Genomic DNA, 26,659 nt, shown 5'->3' on the forward strand with positions numbered 1-26,659 from the left:
AGTTATCCCACTTCCTGCTGCCTCCCCAGGGCTGCACTAACCACCCCCTCAGATGCTCCCCCATAAATAAACTGTTTTGTTCCATTTATTTCAGTGTAAACATAAATTAAGAGCTTCCCAAGAAAAAGAGCTTAAGTAGGAGCCATACTGCTTCCCTAGGGAGCCTGAGGCATTTCCAGAGCTCAATACTTTCTGCCACCTTCCCCCACAATTAAATGGTTGTGCTTCTCCCAAGGATTTGAACATGCTGTGATTTGAACATGCTTGTCATGCTATGTAACTCAGTCTTCATCCCCAAGTCTTGTTCTGACACTTTCTTTCTGCCACTTCTAATCTTGTTGTAAAAAAGGCAGTTTTTCTATCTGGAGATGTTCAGAATGGCTAAGTTCATAGCTGTTAAAACGAGGGAGAAAACTGGGAATGAAGATTTCAAGGCAGCGTGCAGAGGTTCCCAAGAACCTTTTTTCATTCTGGGCTGTGAACAATGAAACTGCATGTGTGTCCTGAGAAACTTTTCAAATAATTAGTCTTTCTCAGACTTCAGAAACCTGTATCTGAGATTCAGATACAGAGGTAGGCCTTGTTGGAAAGCTGCTAGTAGAAGATGACTAATTTTATAGGTATTCTATTCTAGTCTTTGTTATGATGTTCTAGGGAATAAAACTCCAGCACAATTGCCACCTTCTTGCTAAAAATATTAAATCACAAGTACTTATTTGACTAGATTAGGTTGCCCAGTTTATTTCTTTATCAGTTTACCCTGCTATAATCCTTCATTCCTTTCCCAAGTAACTGTTTTTGTAGTAATATACTTGTTTTCTAGATTTAAGGGAAGAGACTCCATTCATGGCTTCTTCATACTCAGTAAGACTGATAGGATAGTCTGTATGGTTCCAACTACATGTACATGTCTAGAATGTGAGACTGATGGGTCAGGATGATTCATTTTCTAATGTCGAAGTGGAGTGTTGCTGACAGTTTGTGGAAAGATTGTAATGAGTCCCCTTTTGGCCATTTACTGCATTCTAGTAATAATCAGTTCTCAGAGGACTCGAGATACTCATTAGTTTTGTTCCTCTGAAGTGCATCACAAAGCAAGTAAGTCCTACATGATATTGCTGCCTTATTCTTGCATTGTTATTAACAATATGATCTCAAGTATCTATTTTGTTCTTTATGATTAGTTAGTAATTGCTCATGTAAAATTAAACTGTGAGTAAAAATCATCTTAACCAGTAGTTCCAGAGGAGAGAAAGTGTGCTGCAGGACTCTGAACCATTGTATTGTCCTGAAGCCAGTCACCCCTTGGGTCATTCTTTGCCTTTGGAGCTTTCCTTAAGAGAAACTGGGTTTTGCTCTGAGTGAGGGACATGATATCTCTGGGCAGGAGGTATGATAGGGATACATATGCCCAAGCCAGTTAAAGACTGCATTGTTCTCCCTCCTGGAAGAAGCACTTCTGGGTGGGCTAGGAAAGGCAGTGAGCCTCGCTTTCAGACAGCCTGAAAAATCTCTCTGTAGGATGGTTTAGTAAGGGATGACATGAAGCCAATTGGGTGCAGCTTGTATTTTTGCCAGCGTCTAGTGTAGCAAAATTTTCTGTACTCACTGAAACATGATCGTGAAAAAGCAGTAGGTTTAAGTCCCCTGTTTAATTCTCAGCTCTGGTCAGCCCAGCAGAGACACTGTTGAGCTCTTCTGCAATCAAGAAGGCAGGGCAAGATAGGACAATAGATGTGTTCCTCTGAGATTTTCTGAATTAGCTTCCTCCATGTCCTAAGGCTGAATTGGTCAGAATTATGTTTCTAATCACATCTACATTAACATGTATAAAGCAAACAATAAACTATTGCATTACTTAACTGGTGCTGACCTGGAGTTAAATAAGTCTTCACTTGTATCTAATCACAAGTTCTCAATCCTCATGTGGTTGTTCTTCATGAGCATTTAATTTTCTTATTGGTAGCAATTGACCTGTTTGAGGAAATGATAGCTTGCTCCATAATGAATTTTGCAGGACACTAAAATTTTGAGATTCTTAAGGAATTTCTGTGCAGACTTGCTTGACATGAGTGTAGGGGAGTCCCTGCTTATAGACTTAGATCAGCTGTGCATATACCATACATATATTCTGTATATATTTTTTTTTTAGTTTCATCCATGACATGTCAAGATAAAGCAGAACAGGTGTTCCGTTTACTTATCTGGGTTTTTGCAAAACTTAATTCCATTTTTTTTACCCTTACCGTTGGTCTTTACTTTAAAGTCAATATGTAGAGATACCATAATGAATCTGAAAAAGGTTGTCTTTAGAGTCTTCTGCCTGCCATCAGATTCAAGAGCCCTGTACCTTTCAGGACAGATCTTTTCATGATCCAATGTGCCAAGGTAGGTTTTGTAATATAACTAGGTTTTCAGAATTGAACAAAACTGTCAGCTAAGTCCAAAGGGTAAAATGAGTTCAAAGGATAGGTTTTCTAGTGATACCTCCTGTTAGGACAAGATGTCTATTCTTGCACTGTTTTCTTTACGCTTCATAGCTCTAAATAGTACCTGGTTAATGCTGATTTAGCACCCAAGTTTGGCGAGTCCAACTGTAATCTTCTCTTCACCAAAGTAGGTAGTGTTTTATGTAGAAAGAGGGCAACCAAGATGGTGAAAGGTCTCAAGGGCAAAGCTTATGAGCAGTAGCTGAGGTCACTTGGCTTGTTCAGCTTGGAGGAGAGGAGGCTGAGGAGTGACCTTATTGCAGTATAGACATTCCTCAAGGGGTGCAGCAGAGGGGCAGATACTGATCTCCTCTCTTCTGGTGACCAGCCATAGGATGTGAGGAAATGGAATGAAGCTGTGTCAGGGAAAGCTCAGATTGAACATTAGGAAAGGATTCTTCACTGAGAGGGTGGTTGGTCACTGGAACAGGCTTCTCAGAGAAGTAGTCATGGCACTAACCCTGTCAGAGTTCAAGGAGCATCTAGATGATACTTGTAGTCATATGATTTAAGTAGTTGTGCAAGGAGTGAGCAGGGACTCGCACTTGATCCATATGGGTCCTTTGCAACTTGATGTTCTATAAAAGCATTCTGAAATTAATCTATTTCTGAAGACATTGGGAATGTGACTGTCCTTCAGGCTTCAGTTGAAGGAAAAAATGTTGAGAAGTCATAAGTGATAGACTTTCTCTGATCACCTGTTGTAGAAGGAGTTCTATAAATGAGGTTGTTACACATTTAGCCAAGCTAGTGTGACAAACTGGTATGCACAGGCTGCATCTTGTAAAGCAGGCAAGAGCATCGATGTGTGAAATAACTCTGTCCCCTCTTGTTGGATCCATTCCTATAATAACACTGAGGTAAGTCTTTCTCTATAAAGTTCTCTACAGGGAGTTAAGCCGCATTTGGAGTGCAAGGCAAATTCCTGCACAAGACTACAGCAGTGGCACTTTCCTCAAAGCCTTTGGTGTCCAGAGTAGAGGCTTCTGTTCTATTACTTGATATAACACAGTGTGACATTTTGCTTATCAGAGCCTAAACTATTAGGCTGGCATTCTCTAGAATAACAGAGATCGTGTGGGACCTGGCTGGGATAGCCTCCAAGACATAGATTTGTTCATGTCGCCAGAGCTGTTAAGATGTGCTCTACCAGCGTTTAAGCAGGTTATGTACCATCGCTAGGTAACGTGATAAGGGTTCATAGATGGATAAAGAGATGGGGTTTATTTGCAAAATACTACGTAGTCTCTGAAGCCTTAAGTTTGGCAATATATGTTCAATAAAGCAATATGTCCATGACAATACTCTTGGAAGTTTTTCTCCCTTGCATTGACTAGTTGCTGTGTTGACTGAAGTTGTAGCACAGTTAAGTTTTCTAACTGAAGCTCCTTCATATATGTTGTCTGGAAGCATGGTCTATGAGTTACCTTTATGTAAAGCACAGAAGTAGTAGGAAGGTAAAATGGAAGGCTTACATTTCAGTGACACAGTTGTAGTTCCTTGCATTAGAGAATGTATGGAAACATGCTCCTCCTTAAAATGGAATGATCAGAGTTTTTTGGGGTTTTTTTTAAATTTAAATGGAAAAAGCAGAAGACTTGCACACTCTGCAGCTTTTTTCAGTGTATGTGTCCCTTCGTAACCTCAGATTGCCTCCATTCAATTGCAGGATATGTGCTTTGCAGTGAAGTTTCTTCTTTTTCCCCAGTGAACAAGCTGAAAACAAAGACCAGAATTACAGCGACCCTCTAGGAATTGGGCTTATTCATTTTATGCAAAATCATGAAAACGTTGTTTGCCCTACCACACTAGCACTTGTGACTTAGTTTCTAGAATAGCAAATTCTTTAGGGGTATTTTCTAAAACAGAGTGCTAGTGCAGTCTTAGGCAGGACTGTAACCCAAACATGGAATACATGATAGTTCACCAGAACAAAAAGCTCAAGACCATGTCTCTAGCCTGCATCTTAAATAATGACATTGACAAAAAAATCTCTGACTGAACAGTTCTTGTTAGACTTTAGTCTGAAGCTAGCCTTTCTGTATAGAATTTGGAGGGAAGAGGAAGGCTATTCCTGCTGAATCTTGGCAGCTGCTGGTACCTCCTGGTGTATCTCCAATCTCTTTAGCAAGTTGCAAGGGTGAAACATGATTTTGTGGATTGTAGAAGCGGGTGAAGGGCAAACTTGATATATTAGTTTGTTCTATTCTTAACAACAGTAGTACAAGATGGGTTGTCATAAACCTATGATTGCCACAGCCTGAGGCATATGTTTCAGTCCTTCTGTTTTCTTTAGTCTCTGTACAGAGGAGAGTGACAGTCTTGCTTAAGTTAGTAATTGCAGAGAGTATAGTTCTGATCTTGCTATGCTCATGTGACTCTACATCTTTGTGCTGCCTATATATGTATTTTTATAAATGATACTGAAGTGTTACAGTAGAAAGGGTACTTCTAAGTGTAATATAGGTAGTGCATTTTCCAAATGTGCAGTAGTGCCAAGGAGATATTTCTAGGGTAGTTGAAACCACAGGTATTTTTTTATTTCTTGTTTGCCCTAGTATTTCAGGCAGACTTGAGAACCCCTTCTGCGAAGCCCTGTGGGGGAACCAGTGAGGCTTGATTCTGTTGCCAGAACATGGATATTGCATACCTTCTGATGCCCTGAGATAGCAGAGACATCTGTCTAAGGGTTTTAGATATGACCTAGAATACATGGGACTTGGGTCATTATGGAGCAGATGGAACCTGCCTAGCAGACCCTAAGGCATTTAGATAGCATCAGATGGAATTGAGTCAATAGGGATATCCCAAAGAGCTTGCTATTCTAATAAATAAAGCAGACACTTCCCGTATATATTTGAGAAAGTGGACAAATTGAGTAATTAGGTGGGAAACAGGGAGGTTTAAAGACCAAGTGGTTTGGAAAGAAGTATGGGAGAGGAGGGCAAGGTCAGAGAAGCCAAAATAGGAGCAAAGGTCCTTTGAGGGACAGAGCAAGGAAAGGCCAACAGCAAAAGAAGCAGCAGCTAGTCAAAACAAAATGGTCTGCTTCCTGACTGGGGTTGGGAGGTCACAGGCCAGCAACTGCCACTGGCCCACTCATTGCTTTTCTGCCTTGGGCATGAGCTACCTGTCCCTTGCAGTTTGCTATGCCATCGGGAGTCACAGGTCTTGACCACACCTGAGATTGTATTTTGAAATAATAAAATCATTAGAAGCTTTCCCTGGTCAAAATGCTTTGTTAATCTTCAGGCTTATAATCCTCTCCCTCTACTGCAGCCTTTCCCATCTGGGAAGCAAGACAGCCAAATGTAGATTCAGCCTCATTTCTTTGGAGTGAACCAACCGCTTAACTCTGCTGTTTTGCTTCCCACTCAATGTCTGGCTACACAGTCTAGCAGAGTGAGCAGGCGTTACTAACTCTGCTGCCATTTCCTTTCCTTCCAAGTCCTGCCCCCCAGCTCATTAACTTCCCATTATAAGCTACATGAGCTTTTGCACAGCTGTCTGCACAGGAGGATCTTGTCAAGCAGTCCAGGTCCCCAGAGCCAGACTCATCGACAAAAGGCCAAGGCCAAAATTCAAGGAAAGCAGCATGGCAAAGAAATTCTCCTGCTTTCATTCTAGGCACTAGAGAACTGGTTAATTCCATGGAAATCCTTCTTCTCTGCCAATACCTTGTTCTGTGGTGTTTTTGTAAAATGTGCATAAGTTGCCCTGATAATCATAAGCTGTACTTCATCCTGGAAGGGGGAATTGCATTAATGCCAACTTCTGACTTAGTTATCTTTGTGTAGCATCCTTCTCGGGACTCTTTTCAAACTAGAGAGAACCTGTCTATAAAGTGAAATAGTAAAATTAGTCTTGGAATGGGAAGCTGGCTTCAATATGATCTGGGTAGAACACATCTAGCAGATGTAATGTAATGAATGCTGTAGACACTAAAGAAAATGTGGTTTGCTGCAAAGTGGCAAGCTGTCAATAAGATAAAGAGTTTGTCACAGGCAAAACAGACTCAACTTGGGGAGAAATGGTTTGAATTATTAATGAACAATCAAAGCAGAGAAGGGAGGTGAGAAATAAAACCAAATCTTAGAACACCTCTCCCCACCCCTCCTTCTCCCTTTCTCCCTGAGACACTCCTTCCTTCCCACCCCCAGCAGTGCAGGGGGTGGGGGTTGTGGTCAGTTCGTTACAGATGGACTTTGCTGCTGCTTCCTCTTGGGGGAGGCCTCCTCACACTTCCCAGTGCTACAGTGTGGGGTCACTCCCACGGGAGACAGTCCTCCACAAACTTCTCCAGTGTGGATCCTTCCCACAGGGGCAGCTCTTCACACATTGCAGTTTAGCAATTGTGCAGCAACTTCTTCCCCTTCTCAAATACATTATTCACAAAGGCTAATTTGGCTCAGTCACTAATTGTCCAGGCCTGAGTCAGAATTGATTTGCCTTAGCCCTGTCAACTACAGGGGAAACTTCTGGCCCATCTTTGTTTAAGGAAGCCACCCCTGAAGCACCCCTGCTACAAAAACCTGGCCCAGGCAAAAGCACTAGAGACTGTGTAGATGGAGCCAATGAGAAGACTCTTGTACTTCCATGGAGATATTGCTGAAAAACAAGAAGAGTTGCGAAGATGATGATGCTTGAAAAAAGCACGATTTTCTATAGCTGACTGGAACAGTTAATATAGGAATTAAAAAGTGAAAAGGAAAATGGAGTTCTCTTGTTTCAGGATCAAATGGAAGTTAGTAGATTGGACTTGCTGTGCTATTGTCAATTCTATTTGAAAACAAGTAATAGAGTTCCACATGAGCTGCAGTTTGTAGACAGCAGAGTTTACCTTCATATGTAATACTTCCCTGAGTCTCACTTTCTGCTTTGTGCTTTCCCCGACAAACAGAATATATTTATTCTTGATTCTGAAGAAGTCAGATTTCCCACTTGAGGAATGTTGTTCAGCCCTAGAGTGTTCACTATATCTAACATAAATTATATAGATAGAAATTACTTAGTAGAGACTAATGTTGGACTTGCACCTCAATGTTTAAAGGTGCAGTAAGGTAAAGTTATGGTGTCTGCTGTGTTTTCAGAGCTGTATGGTTTTGATGTCCTTATTGATGACAGTCTCAAGCCCTGGCTTTTGGAAGTGAACCTATCCCCATCATTGGTCTGGTAAGTGATTCCCAAATGATTCCCCAATTTAAAATCAGGCCAGGGTTGTTGCTAGAGACAGTTGTCCGTGAAACTTGTGGTTGTAGGAGGGCGTGATTTCATGATGCCTGCTGAGTATTTGTTCCGCTGCTAATTCATAGAGAGGATAGTCCTTTGTTTATGCAAAGGGAAAAGCAAACTTATTGCAGTAATAGGTTGTGAAAGAACCCAGTTGGGATTCCATTTTCTTTTGAATTATTTCTCTTCCACCATCCTTCATGATCTCCCATCAAAATAACATTTTTAAACTCCTCAGGCTATTGTGTGAGGTTTCAGTCTGCTTGACTGAGTAGCAGCTTTAAGATGTTGGAATCCAAACAGATTCAGACATTATGCTTGACTTGAGTATGTAGATGTATGCTTGGGCTCAAATTCTTGGTGTAGTACTCTTGTTAGCTAAAATCTAAAGAGTGTGCATCCTTGTGGTCCTTATGCTGACTCTTCAATGAAACCTAAGGATTTATTTTTGTAGATCTCCAACTATATATGTTTTCTGGACCACAGTTAAACTTTACAGGAGCACAAATGCACAATACGCTTCTGTAGTACCGTGAGGAATACTTCAGTTTTGACAGTATAAGTAAGCTTTGTGTTCCTGCAACAGCCATATCTCACCTTCCTCTTGATTTTTAATTTTTTTTTTTTTTCCTTTTTTCCTCCTGTCTTTATCCAGCATGGAAATTTTTTCAGACATTCTTCATAACCCTCATTTTCACAGTACTCTTTTTGTTTTCAGGTGCATCTAGAATGTCTCCAACGTTTATTTTTTTGCATCCCTTACTACTTAAAACTAACTTTGTTCTGACTAATTTTCTTTGTCCAAGCTTTTGGCATCTTTCACTGTAAGGAATCAAACTTTGACTGTCTGATCTGAACTATTTTCATTTATTTTATTTTTAAAATTTTTTAGTTTTTAGTTTTTCGATTGGATAGAGTTATGGATGCTTCCCATTTATCTCCACTGTCTAATCTATTCATATCTGTCACCTTCTCTAATCATTTGTTCCCATCCCATGAGAGCTAACCTATCTGATTTTATGTGGAAGAGGAGTAAGTGACTGTGTTTAAGATTTCTGCAATAGCAATTTCTGTGTCTCCATGAAATGTAGCCTACATACATGTAAAGAAAATGTTTCTAGCCAAGCAGAGTTAAAACAAGGCTGTATGTTGCTGCATTAGAAGACTAAAACTATGAAAAAGGATAAATAGTGACAGACTAGTCTGTTACTGTTTTGTCTTTACCCAAGTATGTGAAAATCACCTGATTTTTCTCTCATGTTGATTATGTTTAAGAACTGATACAGTATTGGAATATGCCTTGGATATTGATGCATTCCTCTCATTTAATGCCAGACAAATAAATTCTCTTGTTCTCTGTTGCATGTGGTGTGATAGTGATGCTCCTTTGGACTTGAAGATCAAAGCTAGTATGCTTTCAGATATGTTCAGTCTTGTAGGTGAGTACAACAAAGAACTCCTTCCATCTTTCCCTTATTTAAAACCAGTAAAAGGTAGGTTTATGAGCTGCATGTTGTTAGATGAGTATAACACAGGAGAACTCTAGTTGAGAAGAGCAACTCTTTTTAGCACTGGGAAGCTACGTATGGACATTTCACCTTCAGAATAGTTTGTCTGTGTTGCATAGATTGTGTTAAGAGCCCCTCATTTGATATTTGAAGATACTATTCTTTAGCAAGTGGCTTCTGTTTAGCCCTCAGAATCAGTATTAATGCCATTTTTAGATTGAATGTGTGGGTTCTGGTTAAGTTACGTTAAAAGTGAAGTCATGATTTTGCAAGCTGTGTGACTGTCTAGTGTCCATCGCCTGTTAGTAGTACATTTTGGTTCAGTTACTTGATCCAGCTTACCCCTAATACATCAGGTAGCCTGCTCATCTGTTTAAGAAATGGACCCTCTCTCTATGCTGCTATTCAGTAACCTATCTTACTAATTTTAAATATTTGCTTTTGAAACAAGTTCCAGTTTTATTTGAAGTAATGTAACATACAGTTCGTGATTAAACAGAGCCAGATATAGAGAATAAAGGAAAAGAAAACCATCCTTTTTGGCCCTTGGACAGGGGTGGGAAGGTTGCTTATAGGCTGAGATCATTAACAGGAATGCTAGGTTTATGTTTCAGGGTTTGCCTCTCTTAAAGTTCTCATGTGGCTTCTTATGCCCATAGGCTTTGTGTGCCAGGATCCAGCCCAGCGGTCAAGCCGGGCCATTTATCGTTCATCTGAATGTAGCAGGAGAAATCCATACCAGAAGCTGCAGGTGAGTGACTTCAAGCCAGAGATTTCTAGCATAATCACAGAAGAGACTCTGCACCTGAGCTATGTTGTGGGCAGTAAACTTCCAGAACCCTAGAGTTTTTTTTAATGTCTCCAAAACCTCCTCCTAGGCAGAAAGAGCCTTCTGCATTTGAAATTTAAGCTTTGTTTCCCATTCTTTCCTGGAATCTCTCACTTCCATTCCTGTGGATGTTGGCTGAGGCCTCATGTGGCTTACTGTGACTGTCTATTAGCTGTTCTGCTGAGATAGTGTTTTCTTAGCACTGTGATGCTGAAGGACATTTGTTCTATCTCTTTTTGGCTGAGATGGATTCCATAAATATCTGTGGAAGTGGAGCACTCACAAAAGGCAGGGAGATCCCCTATGTCGTTTGGACTTTCAAAGGCATTTCTCCTCAGCAAATAGGCAAAGGGCATATTCCGATACACTCTGCAGCTGATGCATATGCTCCTGTGAGGGATGTGCACCTCAACTTCAATTAGGAACTAGAAAGTAATTTTAATTCAGTGACAGAGTACCAACACACTGTCCATTTTGGTGTAAAGAAAACTCACAGAAATGACAACATTTTGCATGTTTTAAAACTTGGGAGTCTTGAGTCACTGGGAGAGAATTGAATAACTGATAAGGTGAGGTTTGAGTATGTGTAAGGTGCATGGCTGAGCCCAAAGCTTCCATGACAAATTTAATAGATATGGTTTTGTCCAGGTCTCTTTGACCATAAAGGTGCTCTTTGTTGCAAGCAAAAGGTACATCAGATAAATTAAAAATAGTTTCGGAAAAAGTAACTTTTTCTCTTAAAGTAATGCCATTAGATCCTGATGGTTTGGTGTCTTTTATTTACCAGTAATGGGCTTTAAGTCCAGTGATAGCATCATAGCATGCTTTTATTAAATTCATTAGGTTCCTAAGTGGAAATCCCATGGCTAAATAGGTGTATAGATCTTTCCGTGGTTCAAGAATGTTTTGGGCTATTCTTTGCTGAATGTATTTTATCTCGGATTGTCGGATATTTGATATTTCTGTTCCGATTCTCAGTTGCAAAGGGCACTTTGAACCTCTTTAGTTTTTCTTAACTGCTTCATAATGTCTTTTAAGTTTTGATCATAGATTCACAGAATGGTAGGGATTGGAAGGGACATCATTGATATGGGCCATCTTTAATGATTGTAAACATTGCTTCTGGGAAAAGAAATGCCGATACAAGTGTTCTTGGTCATGAGGTAATTATTCTGAGTTTTCTGAGTTTCATCAGATTGGACTGCAAGTTACTCATGCAATTTGGTTGGGTTTGAGACTGAGTGTTTCTACCTCTAGGAAAATGAACAATTTAGCTGCTTCCTTTGTATCTTATTTTGATTTGAATTGGATCTCTTTCCATTCATTATAAGCAATACAAGGGACCTTGATCCATTTGTATGTAGACCAGCTGTAGAGAGGGTCTTGGCAGTAGTACAGATAGAAATGATAGATGGGTCTCTTGAGAATCCTTCCTTACACTATTTGCGCTTCTTGGTTACTGGATAGGAAGAAGGCAGGCTGAATACTTCCAAAGGCAAGCGAGAAAAATCTAACCTCCAATGATAATAGTTTATTGAACCTACCACTGTCATTGAATGGGTCTTGCCTGTAGGCCTGCTGCCAGATTAGTAATACAGGTTACTTTTTGACATTCGGCTGATGTTTCTACACCTGTTTTTGAATTTTAATTAGCTTCTTGTTTCTCCTCAAGAACTGGAATATTGTTGAGATAATTCAAATTAGATGGCTTCTGGAATGTCAGTATTTTTACTTCCCCCACCCCCGCCTCATGCTATGAACAATTCTATTTGACAGCATCTGCTTGTCCATAATGTATAGCTATTAAGTATTTTCCTCTGAGTAACTCTTATCTTACGATACTGTGAGTTTTGGTCATACGACTTGTTTATTCACCTATTCTGCAAAGCTCTTCTGTGTGCTTCTGAAAATTATGTGCATGACCAGATGCATTTTGCACAGCTGAGCACCTCTGAGCTTAGGATTTAGTACTGCATTCAGAATGGGGACAGGATACACTTGTGGAGGATATGTGACAAATCCAAACTGAGATAATGGAAACTGTTAGCTGTATCTCTGCATTTCAGTGATACCTTTTTCCTTTAGGGTACAGGATGTGATCTTAGAGAAGACAAGGTTTTAATTTTATGTGTCTCTTGCAGCGTCCTGTGTCTGCGCAGTCGCAAACAGCAAACACCAGATTGGTAAGTACCCTTCAGCTTCCTTCACCAATACAAGGGACACAACTTCAGCTGTTATCTTGTACAGTACATTTGGTGCAATTAGTCTCAAAATATATTTATCAACCTGGGGGAAGGAAAGTCAGTAAGAGTAGATGGATAGGTATACATGACATACATTTTTGTGTGGCAAGAACAAAGATTGGACAAACATTTTATACATCAGTTGTAGCAGCTTAAAAAAAGGATGGATGAGGTGTGCCGAGTGTCAAGATCGGCTGGATGAAATCCCACAAAGGTTTTAAGCCTACAAGTATTTCTGAACTGCATTTTAAAGAATTTGGATATAGATATTTAAAGTTGTCACATTATTTGATGACCAAAGTCATCAAATCATGAGGACAGCAACAACAAAGCGTTCTGGATTTTGTTTTGTAGGCCACTGAAAAGGAAAGTTCAAAATTGAAGGGAGAGCTGATGCAAGCAGCAGCAAACAGGAGTGTCACATCAGAAGGGAGGAGGATGAATTTTTGTGTACTGCAGGGGATGGAATAAGTCAGAATAAAGGGTAGTGCATGTGAATCTATTGACAGAATTCTGGTGACCTCATATAAGAAGTTACTATATTCTGTGAGGCAATTGTGTGAAGGAAAGTGCAAAAAATTGAGTGAACAGGATACAGAGATAAGGATTTTTAAAGATAATGGAAAAATGTAGACCTATCATTAGTGTATAAGACCGATCTTCCTTTCTAAATGTCATATTTGGTACCCTTCACTGAAGCCGTATGGACAAATCAATGTTAGTTTACTGTTCTAAGCACCTGGCTGTGGGGGAACCTCGTAGGCATTATTTTACTGCTGGGCTTCGTGCACGAATGTAATAGTGATGATTCTCTTTTTTTGAGGTTTCCCAGCAGGAAGGAAGGTAAGACAGATGGAATCATCTTGAGAACCTAATTCATTCTATGTGGTGTCATTTATGTCATTCTGTGTAAATTTAGCTGAAGATAAGAGAAAGTAGTCTTACTCAATAATGAGACTTCATAGAGAACAGGAAGGATCTTTGTGCCAATTGCTGTCAGTGCTTAATATAATTAGAATCATGATTTGGGAACTGGAGATACTTGCAGAATTTGGAGATAAATCCAAGTGGCTGGATTTATCTATAGTTTTAAAGATAAGTCGGGTCAAAGAGGAAACAAGAGCTTTCGGAAGTTGGAGACTTTTCTGTGCTACAGCCAGAGAGAATTCTGCAATGAAACACTGTAAAAAAGTGTTTGTTCGGAAGTTTAACAAACTCATTTTTCTCTAGCATTTGACAGTAACGTAGTTTGTTTTCAAGTGGGAGCCAGAGGCTCACTAGTGGTAGGAGCCAGAGCTGCTAATATGTAGACACACATTTTCTGTTTGTAGTCACTGAAACTGTCTCCTTTATGTTGAAACAATGGAGCAATTTCATTGAAGTGTTTCCCTGGTAAAGTAGATAATCTGATAGGATGAAAAAATTCCTGTAATATTTGCTTTGAGCAGCTATTCTCACGTGATGATTGTTACAGTAGTGTCAGGAAATGATTTTTAAGAGGAGGTTACCTAGCAGGAGGTTTTAGAGGAGGTTATTAAGCAAAGCTATTAAGCTGTGCTTTTGAAATCGGGGGAGAACTTAGAAGAAAGACTAAAAGCCTTTCAACTTAATGCCACTACAGCAGCAAGCAAACCTGTTTGATAATAGACATTTTTGTCTGCAAATGCCTGTCTTCTATCTGCTTGTCCATTTAATCAGTATTCATTAGACTTCACAAAATGTTTCAGTTGGCACCTGCTATGTCTGTTTTCTCTTTGGCTCTTTGAGTGCCAATTACTGCAGTGTGACCCATTCTAGTGCAATGCCTGTTGCTTTTGCAATTGATTAATCTTAAGATTCTGAATAGCCACTGTCAATTTCTAATGAAACAAAATTCCAGTAGCCCTTAGGAAAAAGTAAGATACAATCTGACCTCGCTGAGTTTTATTTCCATCTGAGCAGTATGGAATGTCCCCCTGGACTTATCCAGCTTAAGGTTTCTGTCACGTTTTTCCTCTTCTTTCTAGATTAAGAAGGCTCTCTGTGCATTCTTTGCTCAGTATAGTGCTAAAAGAAAACTTGAATTTTGTATAAAGGCAGGAGACCTTCTCAGCTAGACTCTTGTAATACTATTTTTATAGGGGTGTTTCATTTGAACTGGGCCTAAGACCAGCTAAAATATACTTGAGAACATGTTAAAAGATTTTCTTCTTGCTAGGATTTTCAAATCCTGTCAATTTGAAGTCACTTTGAATTCCCATCCTTCATAAGAATTGATCAGGCGTGCTCCTCAGGTTAAGAATGAGCTTGGAGAGGCTGCCTGCAAAATTATTTCTTTTCTTACTTTTCAAAATTCTCACATGTATGTAAACCTGCATGACAGATCTACTTATGTGTACAACATCTGTCTGTTAAGTGTGAGAAATAACAAGCTGAGATCCAGCAGTATAGTAACAAAAGTGACAGGTATTGAACTGAACTTTTAACTTTTCCCTTGCAACTTTGTCATCGATGAATTACAACTCAATTCTTCTTGTGTAGTGACACAACTGGAACAGAGAATCATGCTTCTGGTACCATTGAGATGTGAATCCAAACGTATTTGGAGCTTGTGAGTGTGAATGCTGGCTCTAGTGTGCCTTGGATGAGGACTTTTCTGTATGAAATCCTGGTTTTGGTGTTTTTGGATACGTCTCATGTTTTTCTGGAAGGGGCCAGGGGTGTAAATACTGGCACTGGTGCCTGAATTGTGATTCCTCCTAAGCTAAAAACTAGGAATGTGAAAACTGACATTTAGTGCCCACTGGAGTGGGGAATTGTGAGTTCTGTCTGTAGCACTCTGGAGTCTAGATTCTGCTGGGAATGAGGTCCTGGAATTTGAATGCTACTTCTTTGAAAGTGAGTTGAGAGAAGAAAAGGGAAATACCTGAATTCACACTGTCTCTACAGCGTACTCGTCCTCTGTCTGCCAGTGATGCTGAAATCAAAAACCCAATGCCCTCAGGCAGGGAAAAAGCAACAGGAAGGCAAGGCAGCTCTGTGCCAGGTCTCTCTATGGAAGAGGTAAGTAGGCTATTAAATATCTTTTATTTACCTTGGCTTTCATGCAATATATGGTGTTATTTGCTCAGCGAAGAGCATGTGCATGCGTGTTGAAAAACGTGACAGAAGTAGTACATTTTTTGAAACAAAACTGCTGAGTTTTACTGCTGGTACTGCTCTGGCCTTCAGTCATGCCAGGCACACGTGTGCTCCAAGCAGTGATAGACTCCTTCAGACTTTAAATGCCAGATAAAATTGCTTAAGGATATTCTATGTAGCCTGCTTACTCCCAGGACTGCAGTAACAGTCTTGTCCTCTGAAACTCAGAGATTTTTCTAGGGTTCATTTTTCATTATGTCTGTTTTACTGGCTTCTTCATTTTTTTTTTTTTCTCTTCTTATTTCAAGATAAAAGTTCTTCGTCGAGTGAGAGAGGAGAATGAACGGAGAGGAGGCTTCATCCGGATATTCCCTACTCCATTAACATGGGACCGTTACGGGTAAGAATGAGACTCCAATAGGATGGCCCTGTGTTGGTGGATATTCTGTGTTAGGTATATGTAGATCAACCAGCTTAGCAAACAGAAAGACACATATCAAGGATTTGGTAGAGTTTATTTTAATTTTGGCGATACTTTATTCTGGTTCCTTGTTTTTAACTACTGCTGCTTTGCCTGACTTCACCTCATGGAAGCCTATCAAACATTGTTTCTGCTGTTGCTTTTCTGTTCAAATAAAAATGTCTTTACTTCAGATAATTCATTCCTGCTATCTGCTTTTTCATCCTTTTCATCTATCATTAGACCATAAACACATTATAGGACTGTCCTGTGAGTGATACTATGTTATACTTTTCTCTTTCTTTGTAGTCTGTAATGTTTCTGTTTGTCTTTGCCTCACCAGGAACCTCAACTCAGAAGTGATACATCTTTTCTGTTATGACACAGCATGTTGTCTCAATCCATTTCTGGGATGGTTTTTATAGATCATTAGTTTTTGTATTATATTGCTTTTGTTGTGTTGAGCTCTTTCTTGCTACAATCCATATTTTGTTTTTCTAGATCTTTTTTAGAGCACAAGACGTCAATGAACTACATGCTGGCTACACATCTCTTTCAGGAAAGGTAGAAAGCTTTTCTATTTGGGAGAGAGACAAAAGGCACAAACAGCTTTAGAAGGATTCATCTCCTACTTAGCCAGTGCTATAAACTCCAGTCTATGATTTACAGGGGTAGTAACAGTTGCACATCCCTTCTCTAGCCTGTTAGTGACTGGAATTTTCTCAAATGTTTACATGTTGTGTTTCTGAATCCAATGACACAACAGAACAATACACAAAACACATGAGAGCATTGGAGTAAAAAAGATTACTGTAGATGTGAAATCCCTATTACTATAGACATGACAAACCTCCAAGCACCTACGTTTCTCTGTGAAGGGATTATTGGTGGACCTTTCTTACTTCTTGTTTCAAATTTAAAATCAAGTTAAAGCTTGTCCCCTCATGTAAAGTAAAAACTGCAGTTTACTCCAAGGGTTTAATATCTTGTCTCTTGACCTGTGCAAGCATGATTTGGTACCTCTGTCTCTAGTCTGTGCTTGGGTGGAAATGACTGTTTATGCTGCTAGCTGAACTTTCAGTGAGAGCTGAGTGTTTAACACCCTTCTCAATGTTTTTTCTTACTCTACTGTGGATTTTCAATTTTAGTAACATCACAGTAAGAATAAGGTTTCTAATTGAGGAGACAATATTTACAGAAGCTTTTCCTGTGTCAACACTGTACAGTATTTTTTTTTCTACTGTGAACTTTCCAGCGATGCATCTAGAAGGTAGCACCAAAAGATACCTTCTCCAATTTATACCAGACAGATGAAAGCGTCATTTTTATAACAGCTTCTCAGACTTCCTCTTTTGAGACCTTTTTTTTTTTTTCCCCTCTTTAAGGATAGAACTCATAAGGAATTCTGTAAATTTGACCTTTTTACTGCACATAAGAAAGGCTTCAGAAGCTTTTAAATCCAGTTGGTGATCCAGACTGGGTGGTAATTTTTGTTGTTTTCCCATTTGTAGGGGCAAGGTGAAAAGAGACTTTAACACTGGGAGATCATAGATTCATAGAATGATACAGGTTGGAAGGGAACTTTAAAGATCATCTAGTTCAACCTCTCTGCCCAAGCAGGTCTACCTAGATCAGGTCACACAAGAATATGTCCAGATGGGTTTTGAGACCTCCAGAGAAGGAGACTCTACACCCTCCCTGGGCAGCCTGTGCCAGGGCTCCCTCACCTGAACAGTGAAATAGTTTTTTTCTTATATTTAAATTAAACTTTTTGTGTTCCAGCTTCTTTCCATTACCCCTTGTCCTGCCACTAGATACAACAGAAAAAAGGGATTCCCCAACCTCCTGACGTCCACCATTTATATACTTATAAATATTAAAGAGATCTCCCTTCAGTTTCCTCTTCTCCAGACTAAACAATCCCAGTTCCTGCAGCCTTTCCTCATAAGGAAGATGCTCCAGTCCCCTGATCATCTTGGTGGCCCTGTGCTGGGCACTCTCCAGAAGTTCTCTGTCCCTCTTGAGCTGAGGAGCCCAGAACTGGACACAGGACGCCAGATGAGGCCTCACCAGGGCAGAGCATAGGGGGAGCAGAACCTCCCTTGACCTGCTGCCCACACTCTTCTTGATGCATCCCAGGATGCCATTGGCCTTCTTGGCCACGAGGGCACATTGCTGACTCATGTTCAGTTTATTATCAACCAGGACTCCCAGGTTTCTCTCTGCAGAGCTGCTCTGCAGCAGGTCAATCCCCAGCCTGTCCTGGTGCATGGGGTTGTTCCTCCCCAGGTGCAGGACTCTGCCCTTGCCCTTGTTGAACCTCATGAGGTTCCTCTCTGCCCAACTCTCAAGCCAGTTGAGATCCCACTGAATGGCAGCACAGCCTTCTGGGGAATCAGCCAGTCCTCCCAGTTTGGTGTCATCAGGGAACTTGCTGAGGGTACACTCTGTCCCCTCATCCAGGTCGTTGATGAAGATGTTGAACAAGACTGGCCCCAGAACCCATCCCTGTGGAACTCCACTGGCCACAGACCTCCAACTCGATTCTGTGATTCATTGATCACCACCCTCTGGGCTCTGTCATTCAGCCACCTCTTGATGCACCTCACTGTCCACTCATCCAAGCCACAGTGCCTGAGCTTTCTGATGAGGTTGTTATGGGAGACAGTGTCAAAAGCCTTGCTGAAGTCAAGGCAGATGACATCTGCTGCTCTCCCCTCATCTAGCCAGCCAGTTATGTACTCATAGAAGACTATCAGGTTGGTCAAGCAGGATTTTCCCGTGATGAATCCATGTTGATTCCCCCTGATAACCATCTTTTCCTTCTTATGTTTATTAACAACATTGAGGATACATTATTCAGTCACCTTTCCAGGGATGGAGGTGAGGCTGACTGGCCTGTAGTTTCCTGGGTTGTCCCTCTTGCCCTTTTTGAAGACTGGCGTGACACTGGCCTTTCTTCAGTCCTCAGGCACCTCACCTGTCCTCCATGATTGTTCAAAAATTATGGAGAGAGGATTAATAACCACCTCAGCCAGCTCTCTCAGCACTCTAGGATACATCCCATCAGGACCCATTGACTTATGAGCCTTAAGTTTGCCCGACAAGTCTTTAACCTCTTCCTCTTTCCCTCAGGGCAAGTCCTCTGTTGTCCAGACTGTCCTACTATCCTTGCTGGACTGGACTTCCCACAGACTGGCCTTGGCCATAAAGAGTGAAGCAAAGAAAGCATTCAGTAGTTCAGCCTCCTCTGCATCGTCAGTCGTCAGGGCACCCTCTGTATTCAGCAGTGGGCCCATGTTCTCTCTAATTTTCATTTTGCTGCTGATGTACCTGAAAAACTCCTCAAACTACCACATTTCCTTTACTTCCTTGGCCAGTTTTAATTCTAGAAGGGCTCTAGCCTTCCTAGTTGCACCCCTGCATGCTCTGGCAATGTTCCTGTACTCTTCACAAGAAACCAGGCCCTGTTTCCACCTCTTATAGATGGCTGCTTTCTCCCTGAGTTATCCCAGCAGATCTTTATTTGTCCATGGAGGCTTCCTGCCTCCTTTTGCTGGTTTTCTACTTGTAGGGACACACTGATCTTGGACTTGGAGAAGGTGGTGCTTGAAGATCAGCCAGCTCTCATGAGCACTTCTACTATCTAGGATCCTATCCCATGAGATTCCTCCAAGCAGGTGTTTGAAGAGGCCAAAGTCAGCTCCCCTAAAATCCAGGGTTGCAACCTGGCTTAGTGTCCAGCTTCTTCCACACAGGATCTTTTTAATTAAATAATTTTTTACTTGGAAGGATTTATTCTAAATTTAGATGTCCACAGTTTAATCTTCCAACTCCTGAGTTAACACCTGAAATCCACCAAAGTAATTTTAGTAAAGTAAATACAGTGAACAAAGGGTATCCCAGAATGTGCAGAAATCTTTTTTTTTTTTTTTTTTTTTGCTATTGAACCTTAAAATAGTTCCTCCTAGACTTCCTACTTTGCCGTTCCTTACATAGTGGTAAGCCTTATCACTGAGCAATCTTAGAGGATCCTGTAATGCATGAAGGTTTTGGACTTCATATACCCATATATTCACTTTGCTAGATCCAAAAGATAAATGGTGCAATAGGAATTTTCTGTGGATGTTCTCATATGATAAAGAGCACTTTGCTGGAGCTTTGTGCACTGGCAGAAAGTTATGTTTGTCTCTCGTAAGGAATCTGGCAGGGCTCCTTTTCCCTGAGATTAGGCAGAACTTGTAGAAGGTTGTCATTTTTCATTTAGATTATGTTAATCTCTTCAGAGCTTCAGAGATTATAATCTCTGAACAAACAGTGAAAAACAAGCTGACTACATGAAAAGTTTGGAAGCCTGGACTCAGATCCATATGCTTTCTTTCCACTTCCCTCCATTGTTTTGTACTCTTGCAATTCAATTTTCCCTGTTAATTGTGCTTTGAGCTGCTACATGATGGACAGATGCTGCTCAGTCATGAAAACATGACAGTAGATAAGCACATTTTGGGACTTTGAGAGATGTTGTTCTGTAAAGTACTTTCAAGACTACTTAAACAGTCTTTAAATAGAGTGAAGTTAGACTGATCGTATATATTTCTTTTCTGTGTCAGAAATCTGTTTCTTGAAGAAATATAGTCTACTAAGTCTCTTATATCATCAGGGAGATAAGTATAAAGGGATACTGAGTATGTCTCTGTTATGCTTCCTAGAGCAGGTCTTAATGAAAGTCTGGATATGGGGCTAGAAGCTGTAGACTCTCATGCACTCTTTTATGAGAGAAAGCTCATTTCACTGGAGTTACGGAAATGCCAGCGATGTCGCGGCAAGTCTAGAACAGCACGGACGAGATCATCAGGTATGCATGGCTGGAGTCTTGGGTGAGTAGTTAGTCAGAAACAAGCAAGCAAAGACTCTTTCATTTGAAATGTGTGTGAATAGGGTTGTTCTGGCCGTTGTAATCCCTGAAGGGACTCACAGGTTAAAATGAAGAGTTTTCATTTCAGGTGTTAATAGCTTTCACTTCATTCCTCTTCTGAGCCTCCTGCCTTTTTAGCGCCTAGAATATCATTCACACCATTCCACATCTCCTTGTATATCACTAAATGTAGTCAATATTTATTGAAGGTGAAGTTGCAATTGTGTTTTGGATACAAGAATTCAACAGTATGTGTGCCTCGTCCTTCATCTTTCCAGAGAAAAATGAAAACTTGGGACCTTCCTGTCTTATTCTCCTACACAGTAGTGACTCTGAGCTGTTGGAAAGAGAGAAAACCTCCTTATCCAAGCTAATGTGGCGAAAAACTTAAAAGGATACAATGACTGCTCCTGAAGCTGTTATCTAAACTCTTTTTAGTAGCTATGTGATACTGACTGCAATGGGAGACATTGTATGTTATGAAATTATTTTTGGTGCTGTTTGGTGCTGTCTTAAGGTATGTGACCTGGATTGACACGTGGAAGTTTAGGTTTCCTACTTCTATTTTTTCTGGCACACAAAAATACAAAATGTTAGTACATATATATCAAGTATGAGAATATATTTCAGTAAATATGTAAGAATCAGAATAAAATATAGGAAAATGCCTTTATTTCTTTGAAATTTTTTGTTGTTGTTTTGTTTGTGATCTGTTTTCTCTGATATTGTGCATATGAGCTTCTAAACTTTTTGATGTGCAAGCAGAAAGACAGAAAGAATAAAGAAAGGCAGTGATACTTAATATGCTATTCTAAAATGGTAGTGTTCTGTCCTATCAGAAAAGAGTTTAGAAGTAAATCAAAAGGTATTAATAGCAGGACAGTCCATGCTTCTTTTGTTAATTAACCAGCATAGGTGACTTCTCCTCTGCTATAGGGAAATCAGAACCTACAAAGCTGTCCTTCAAGTCAGACACAGAAGGTGAGGAGGAAGAGGAGGTGGATGCAGATGAAGAGCTAGATAGAACTGTTGTCTCTCTTTCAGACACCCAGGTGAAAAGCCAGCCAAAGCTCTCTGACTTGGTGAAAACTGCTTGTAAGGAGAGGTTGCCAAAACAACTTGATAAGAAAACTGGAGATGGAAGAGAACTGATTCTTCAAAAAACAGACTCAGAATCTCAGTTTAATTTGTTGCAGATTCTTCGAAAGCATGGAAACCTGAGGTGAGAAGCTTCTACATACTGCCTTGAGTTTTGACTAGCATTTAAACTGGATAAAATACGGAGATGTACACTCTCTTCCACTTTATGAATGAGTGTATGGAGAGCTATGAGGACCCCAGAGAAAAGGACATGGATTTTTGTCTGTGTGGCCTGCTGTAACAGTTAGTTGGAACAGAAGGAAGGTAGTCACAAAGACTGATAGTTTACCTCAATGCCTGACGTGTTGGATCAATATAAAGCATAATCTGTGTTTCCATTGCTATTCTTTAATCTATTGATATAATTTGTTCTTTGGTCAACTTGAGTTCAAAGTGCACCTCTGTCTTAATGCAGGATATCTGCTGTTGAATTCTAAAATTAAACTTTTAATTCTTTGCATTTCCAAAGAAGTATTAACATGTTGAACTATCCAAGAAAGACTGGGTAGGAATAACCTCACTGCTGCCTCTCCATAAAATTATTTTTCTCATTTTTTTGCTTTAATTTTTGGTGGTAAAATTTATACCTCTAACCTCTGCTCCTGGAGAGCAAGATAGGAGGTCATTTGAGGGTGACAAACTACTGAAACATCTTATTGCCTGCTGTTCAGTTTGACTTTGTGGAGCAGAGTATGTTCTGATCTTTGACTCTGTTGCTGGAGAGATGCTGGAGGAGATTGTATAGAATGACAGTAAACCAGGGTCCTTCCTACTAGATGTTTAAAAGCGTGATCTTCCCTTGAAGTGTGGGCAGTAAAACGGTTTATTTGCAGATCAACAGGAATGGCAAAAAGAAAGGGTGATCCTGCATAGGAGGATCCTCCTGTGTAGGAGGATTTTACATCTTCTAGATAAGAAAGAACACTGTTTTCTGTGAAAAATGTCCAAAGGTAGAAAAAATAATTGTTGCTTGCTGTTGCTTTCTTAGTTTAGTTTCTGAGAGGATTTGTGAATTATCAAAAGGATTTGAGGATGATTCTGATGTCTTCTTCTGGCAAGGAAATTTGCTGTCTTTACAGGGAAGATTTTGAAAGCTGTTTTGAGGATGAACATAGCAGTGCTGTCATCTACCTATATATAGAACTGACTCCTGCCAAGAACGTAAGCTCTGTCTGGCGTTCCTGGCAGATTCTTGCTCAGCACCCAGTACTGTTGGGATTCCCCACAAAAACGTTTAAGGCTTGTGGTGACCTCATGTTCTGGGATTGTGCTGGGCTTGGCCTTGTCTGATCTGATGTAAGCTTTGCTTGTAGGGTCAACAGGCAGAGGAGCTGAAGTAATGACATTTTAATCCAAAAGAAACCAGACCTGTTCCAGTCAGTTTTTCTAAGTCGTAGGACTTCTCTCTCACCTTTAGTCAGCTTGATGAGGCAACTTGTCTGCTTTCCATGCATTGGGTGTTACTGGTGAAGAGGTGACATTTGAGTGCTGCATGTACCCCTAACTGTACCATTCCCAGGGAAACAAAAATAAAATAGCTCCAGCATTTAAGGCCTCAAGTTTCAATATTCCATGCATCAGAGGAGAGACAGTGTTATATAAGGACCTTCCTAAGTACTGGGTGCAGGCAAAGAATTTTATTACTGTTCTGATGTTGGTAATGGGGAGGACCTTAATTTCTGTCCACATGAGTATTGAACTCTTGGTCACAACATGTTTGAGTTACACCTAAAACAAACTGAGCAGCCCTAGAGAGCCGTCAGGAGAGAACCTTTTCTGATGTATGGTGGCCTGATGTATAGAGTGTTAGTTCTTAGTCAAGGTTCCCACACACATGGGAAAAGAAAAAGTGTGGTGACTAGCGGCACACAGAGCTCAGAGGTGTTACAAGGCCTGCTGTGCATTCTGGAGTTCACTGGAAGACAGGAATCTTAACCAGGTATTTTAATAATATTTTACTTGCTGGAGTACTAGTACAGCTATCCACAGAAGATGTTATTTTGAGACTATTGTGAACTCATCCCTTGCTTAGCCCCTCTTTCAGCCTGACATAGTCTTCCAGAAGCATCAAAAGCTACAGATTAAGCAGATGCATGGACACTTTTAATGTATTTTTTTTAACCTAAATTCTTACCTGAAATGATACATTCATCAAAGTACTAAGATTTCTATGTAGTACTGTAACAAAATATTAATTGAATTTACAGAAGACTAAATTTCTGGACTGAGTTTTTAATGATGTCTCAGAGTCTCATGTACATGGAGTCATGAAGATATGTAAATATCTGAGAATATTTGTAAGAAGCAGAGAACAAGTAGAGAAAAAATGATGGCATTCCTCAGGAATCAGTCTGAGGCTGATTTTAATTGTCAGTTCAAGAATGACACAAAGTGTAGAAATGTGCTAATGAAATTTGCTGCAGTAAAAAAAATTGGGAGCTATTGGAATGAGAGAAGTGGTGGAATTAATGTGGGAAGAGCTTGATGACCTTGAGGATAGGAATAATATAACTAGGATGCAATTCAGTAACACAAAGAAGTGCAAAGGTATGCTTTTAAGAACTAATATTAATTTACAGCAGAAATTCTACCAACTGGAAATTAATTATAAGGGAAAAGTATCTGGTATGCTTTATTATCACAGGAGGTTTATGAAGCTTTAGTTCATGCATGCATGAAAACACCAAATGTGGTCTGGGGTTTATCACTTGAGATATTTCTGAGACTTCATGTGGAATATTATTTGCAGTTGCTATCACACAAGTACATGGAAAGTAAGTTGTGACAGTAACAGGTGGAGAAGAGCTGCTAGTCTATCAGATTGTGAGTGCTTTGTTAGAAGACACTGAAAGGTGTGGATTGTTCATATTAAAAAAGTGAAAGCCATGAAAAGATGTAGGTAGAAGGCCCATTGGGAATAAAATTATTTAAGATCTAGAACAATGTCGGAGAAAGGGGGGGGGGGGGGGGGGAAACAAACCCAGGTGTAAATTGCTCATGAATTAAGCTAGGCTGGGTAGTAGAAGCAGGTTCCTAATTGTTGTACTAGAAGAATATTCCAGGAAAGCAATGGGCTGAAAACTGTTTGATTTAGGGTGAAATTTGATAGTTTTATAGAAAAGATTAGGACAATGCTTGTGATAGAAGGAGAATCTGTCTCTTGACACTAAATCCCATCTGCCTCTACATCCTTATGTAAAGGGAAGGAGAAATCATACTTGGCAATTCAAGGGACAGCTTGTAGCAACTGTGGGGGGAGAAATAGGAAGAAGAGTGGAGAATGGGAGAACAAAATGTTGGAGGAGAGAGTTGAGGCCAAGATGACAATGAACAGAATTAGGCAAAGCTTTCAGCAATTTCTCTCCCAACAGATGTATATGATAAAGTGACTACTATTGTGAGGGAATGAGGAGCAGTGTGTTCCTTCCAGTCCTCTCCTCAGTTCATGCTTGCAGCTTCCCAACATGTTCAGCCAGCTGCATAGCAGATTTTGCTGATGTTCTTTCATTCCTTAGTGGTGCCTTGTTCAATTAAATTTGGCTTATGTCCTTGGGCCAGCAGGAGAAGAGCTCACTTTCACAGATTTAATTCTTTCAGTTCCAATGGGAATTGCAGAGCCTTTGTTATAACTCTGACACTAGTACCAAGCCCTTTATTTATTTTATGATCTGTTGTTGTGGTGTTCAAAATGCTTGTGAATACAGAGGCCCAAGAGAGCCCTGAATTTGGTTTAAAAATACAGTTGCTGGTGGTCGTGTTATTGGCTTTTGGAGGAGAGTATCTAAGGCTTTGAAAAGATGAGACCACCATTCCATTTTAGTTATTAACTTAGAACATAGAGAACATCTGCTGGGTTTTTTTAATGTTCTGCAATACCTACTCCATCTTGGTGAACTGAAGGTCTCTGTGAAAATACTGGTGTGGTGAAGGGATCCTTCCCTTAAGCTTCAATATTTATGCAAGGAGGTCCTTGCTGATGGTACTTTGGTCCCTTATCTATGCCTGACTGTTGTAATTCTTTCTGCTGCTATGAAGATAGCTGACTGATTCTTTTGGTCAACAGCAAAGTGCAAGCTCGCAGAGCTTTCTCTGCCTACCTGCAGCTCGTTCAGTTGCGACTGATGAAGGAGGCTAATGACCAGATCCAGAATCCTGCCTGGGCTGCCAAAGAGGATGAGCAAATGGTAAGAAATTTTGTGTTGGCCAGACTGAGAAGCCAAGCTAAAATTTGCCTTGAGAGTTTTAAGGTCAGTTCCTGGCCTTGGAAGAACTGAAGTCCAACTGAGATGATAGTTGTCTATCTTTGGCTGGCTGCCAGTGTGGTGTTTTAAATTTGCAGACAAGGTAGGACTGCTGACTGCTGTCTGAGCAGCAGTAGTGTTGACAGCTCTTAATGACTAGAGTGTGGTTGACATTCAGGCTGCTCAGATCTTTCATTGTTTCTCCTTCACTGATCTCTGAGCTTACCTGCTTTTGAATTCTTTTCTCTAAGATTCTTTAACATTACTTGGCGGTGTCTGGTTTCTACTGTGTTAAACAAAGCATATGTCTACTTAAATAGAACAGTTAGCCTAGCCAATTACATTTTTTATTCTATGTACCATTTTACTCTTTGCAGGCATCTGCTCTTGGGAGCCTTCCTTGAATTCTAGATAGAGAGGAAGAAAGAGTAAAAGCCACTGAGGGGAAAAAGTTACTTTCTAGCAAGGGGGAATGTGTGTGTGTT

At 40.3% G+C, this 26,659-nt stretch overlaps 1 protein-coding gene across 9 annotated transcripts in view; it reads left to right on the forward strand.

The window, feature by feature from the left end:
* TTLL5 (tubulin tyrosine ligase like 5) overlaps positions 1 to 26,659 on the forward strand; it is a 140,974-nt gene that overhangs the window by 29,903 nt on the left and 84,412 nt on the right. For 8 of the 9 annotated variants that reach the window (XR_009818935.1, XM_061998318.1, XM_061998321.1 and 5 more), the window contains 10 exons: positions 7,580 to 7,661; positions 9,096 to 9,157; positions 9,886 to 9,977; positions 12,197 to 12,238; positions 15,227 to 15,340; positions 15,727 to 15,818; positions 16,380 to 16,442; positions 20,588 to 20,733; positions 21,838 to 22,015; positions 25,997 to 26,117. Coding sequence is in view for 8 of the 9 variants with exons in the window: in XM_061998318.1 (XP_061854302.1) it covers positions 7,580 to 7,661; positions 9,096 to 9,157; positions 9,886 to 9,977; positions 12,197 to 12,238; positions 15,227 to 15,340; positions 15,727 to 15,818; positions 16,380 to 16,442; positions 20,588 to 20,733; positions 21,838 to 22,015; positions 25,997 to 26,117 (992 nt within the window). In the remaining variant the exon portion in view is untranslated. The remainder of the gene's footprint in view (positions 1 to 7,579; positions 7,662 to 9,095; positions 9,158 to 9,885; positions 9,978 to 12,196; positions 12,239 to 15,226; positions 15,341 to 15,726; positions 15,819 to 16,379; positions 16,443 to 20,587; positions 20,734 to 21,837; positions 22,016 to 25,996; positions 26,118 to 26,659) is intronic. The other variant, XM_061998320.1, reaches the window with a different exon arrangement.

This window comes from Colius striatus, chromosome 6, assembly GCF_028858725.1.
Source record: "Colius striatus isolate bColStr4 chromosome 6, bColStr4.1.hap1, whole genome shotgun sequence".
NCBI lineage: Eukaryota > Metazoa > Chordata > Aves > Coliiformes > Coliidae > Colius > Colius striatus.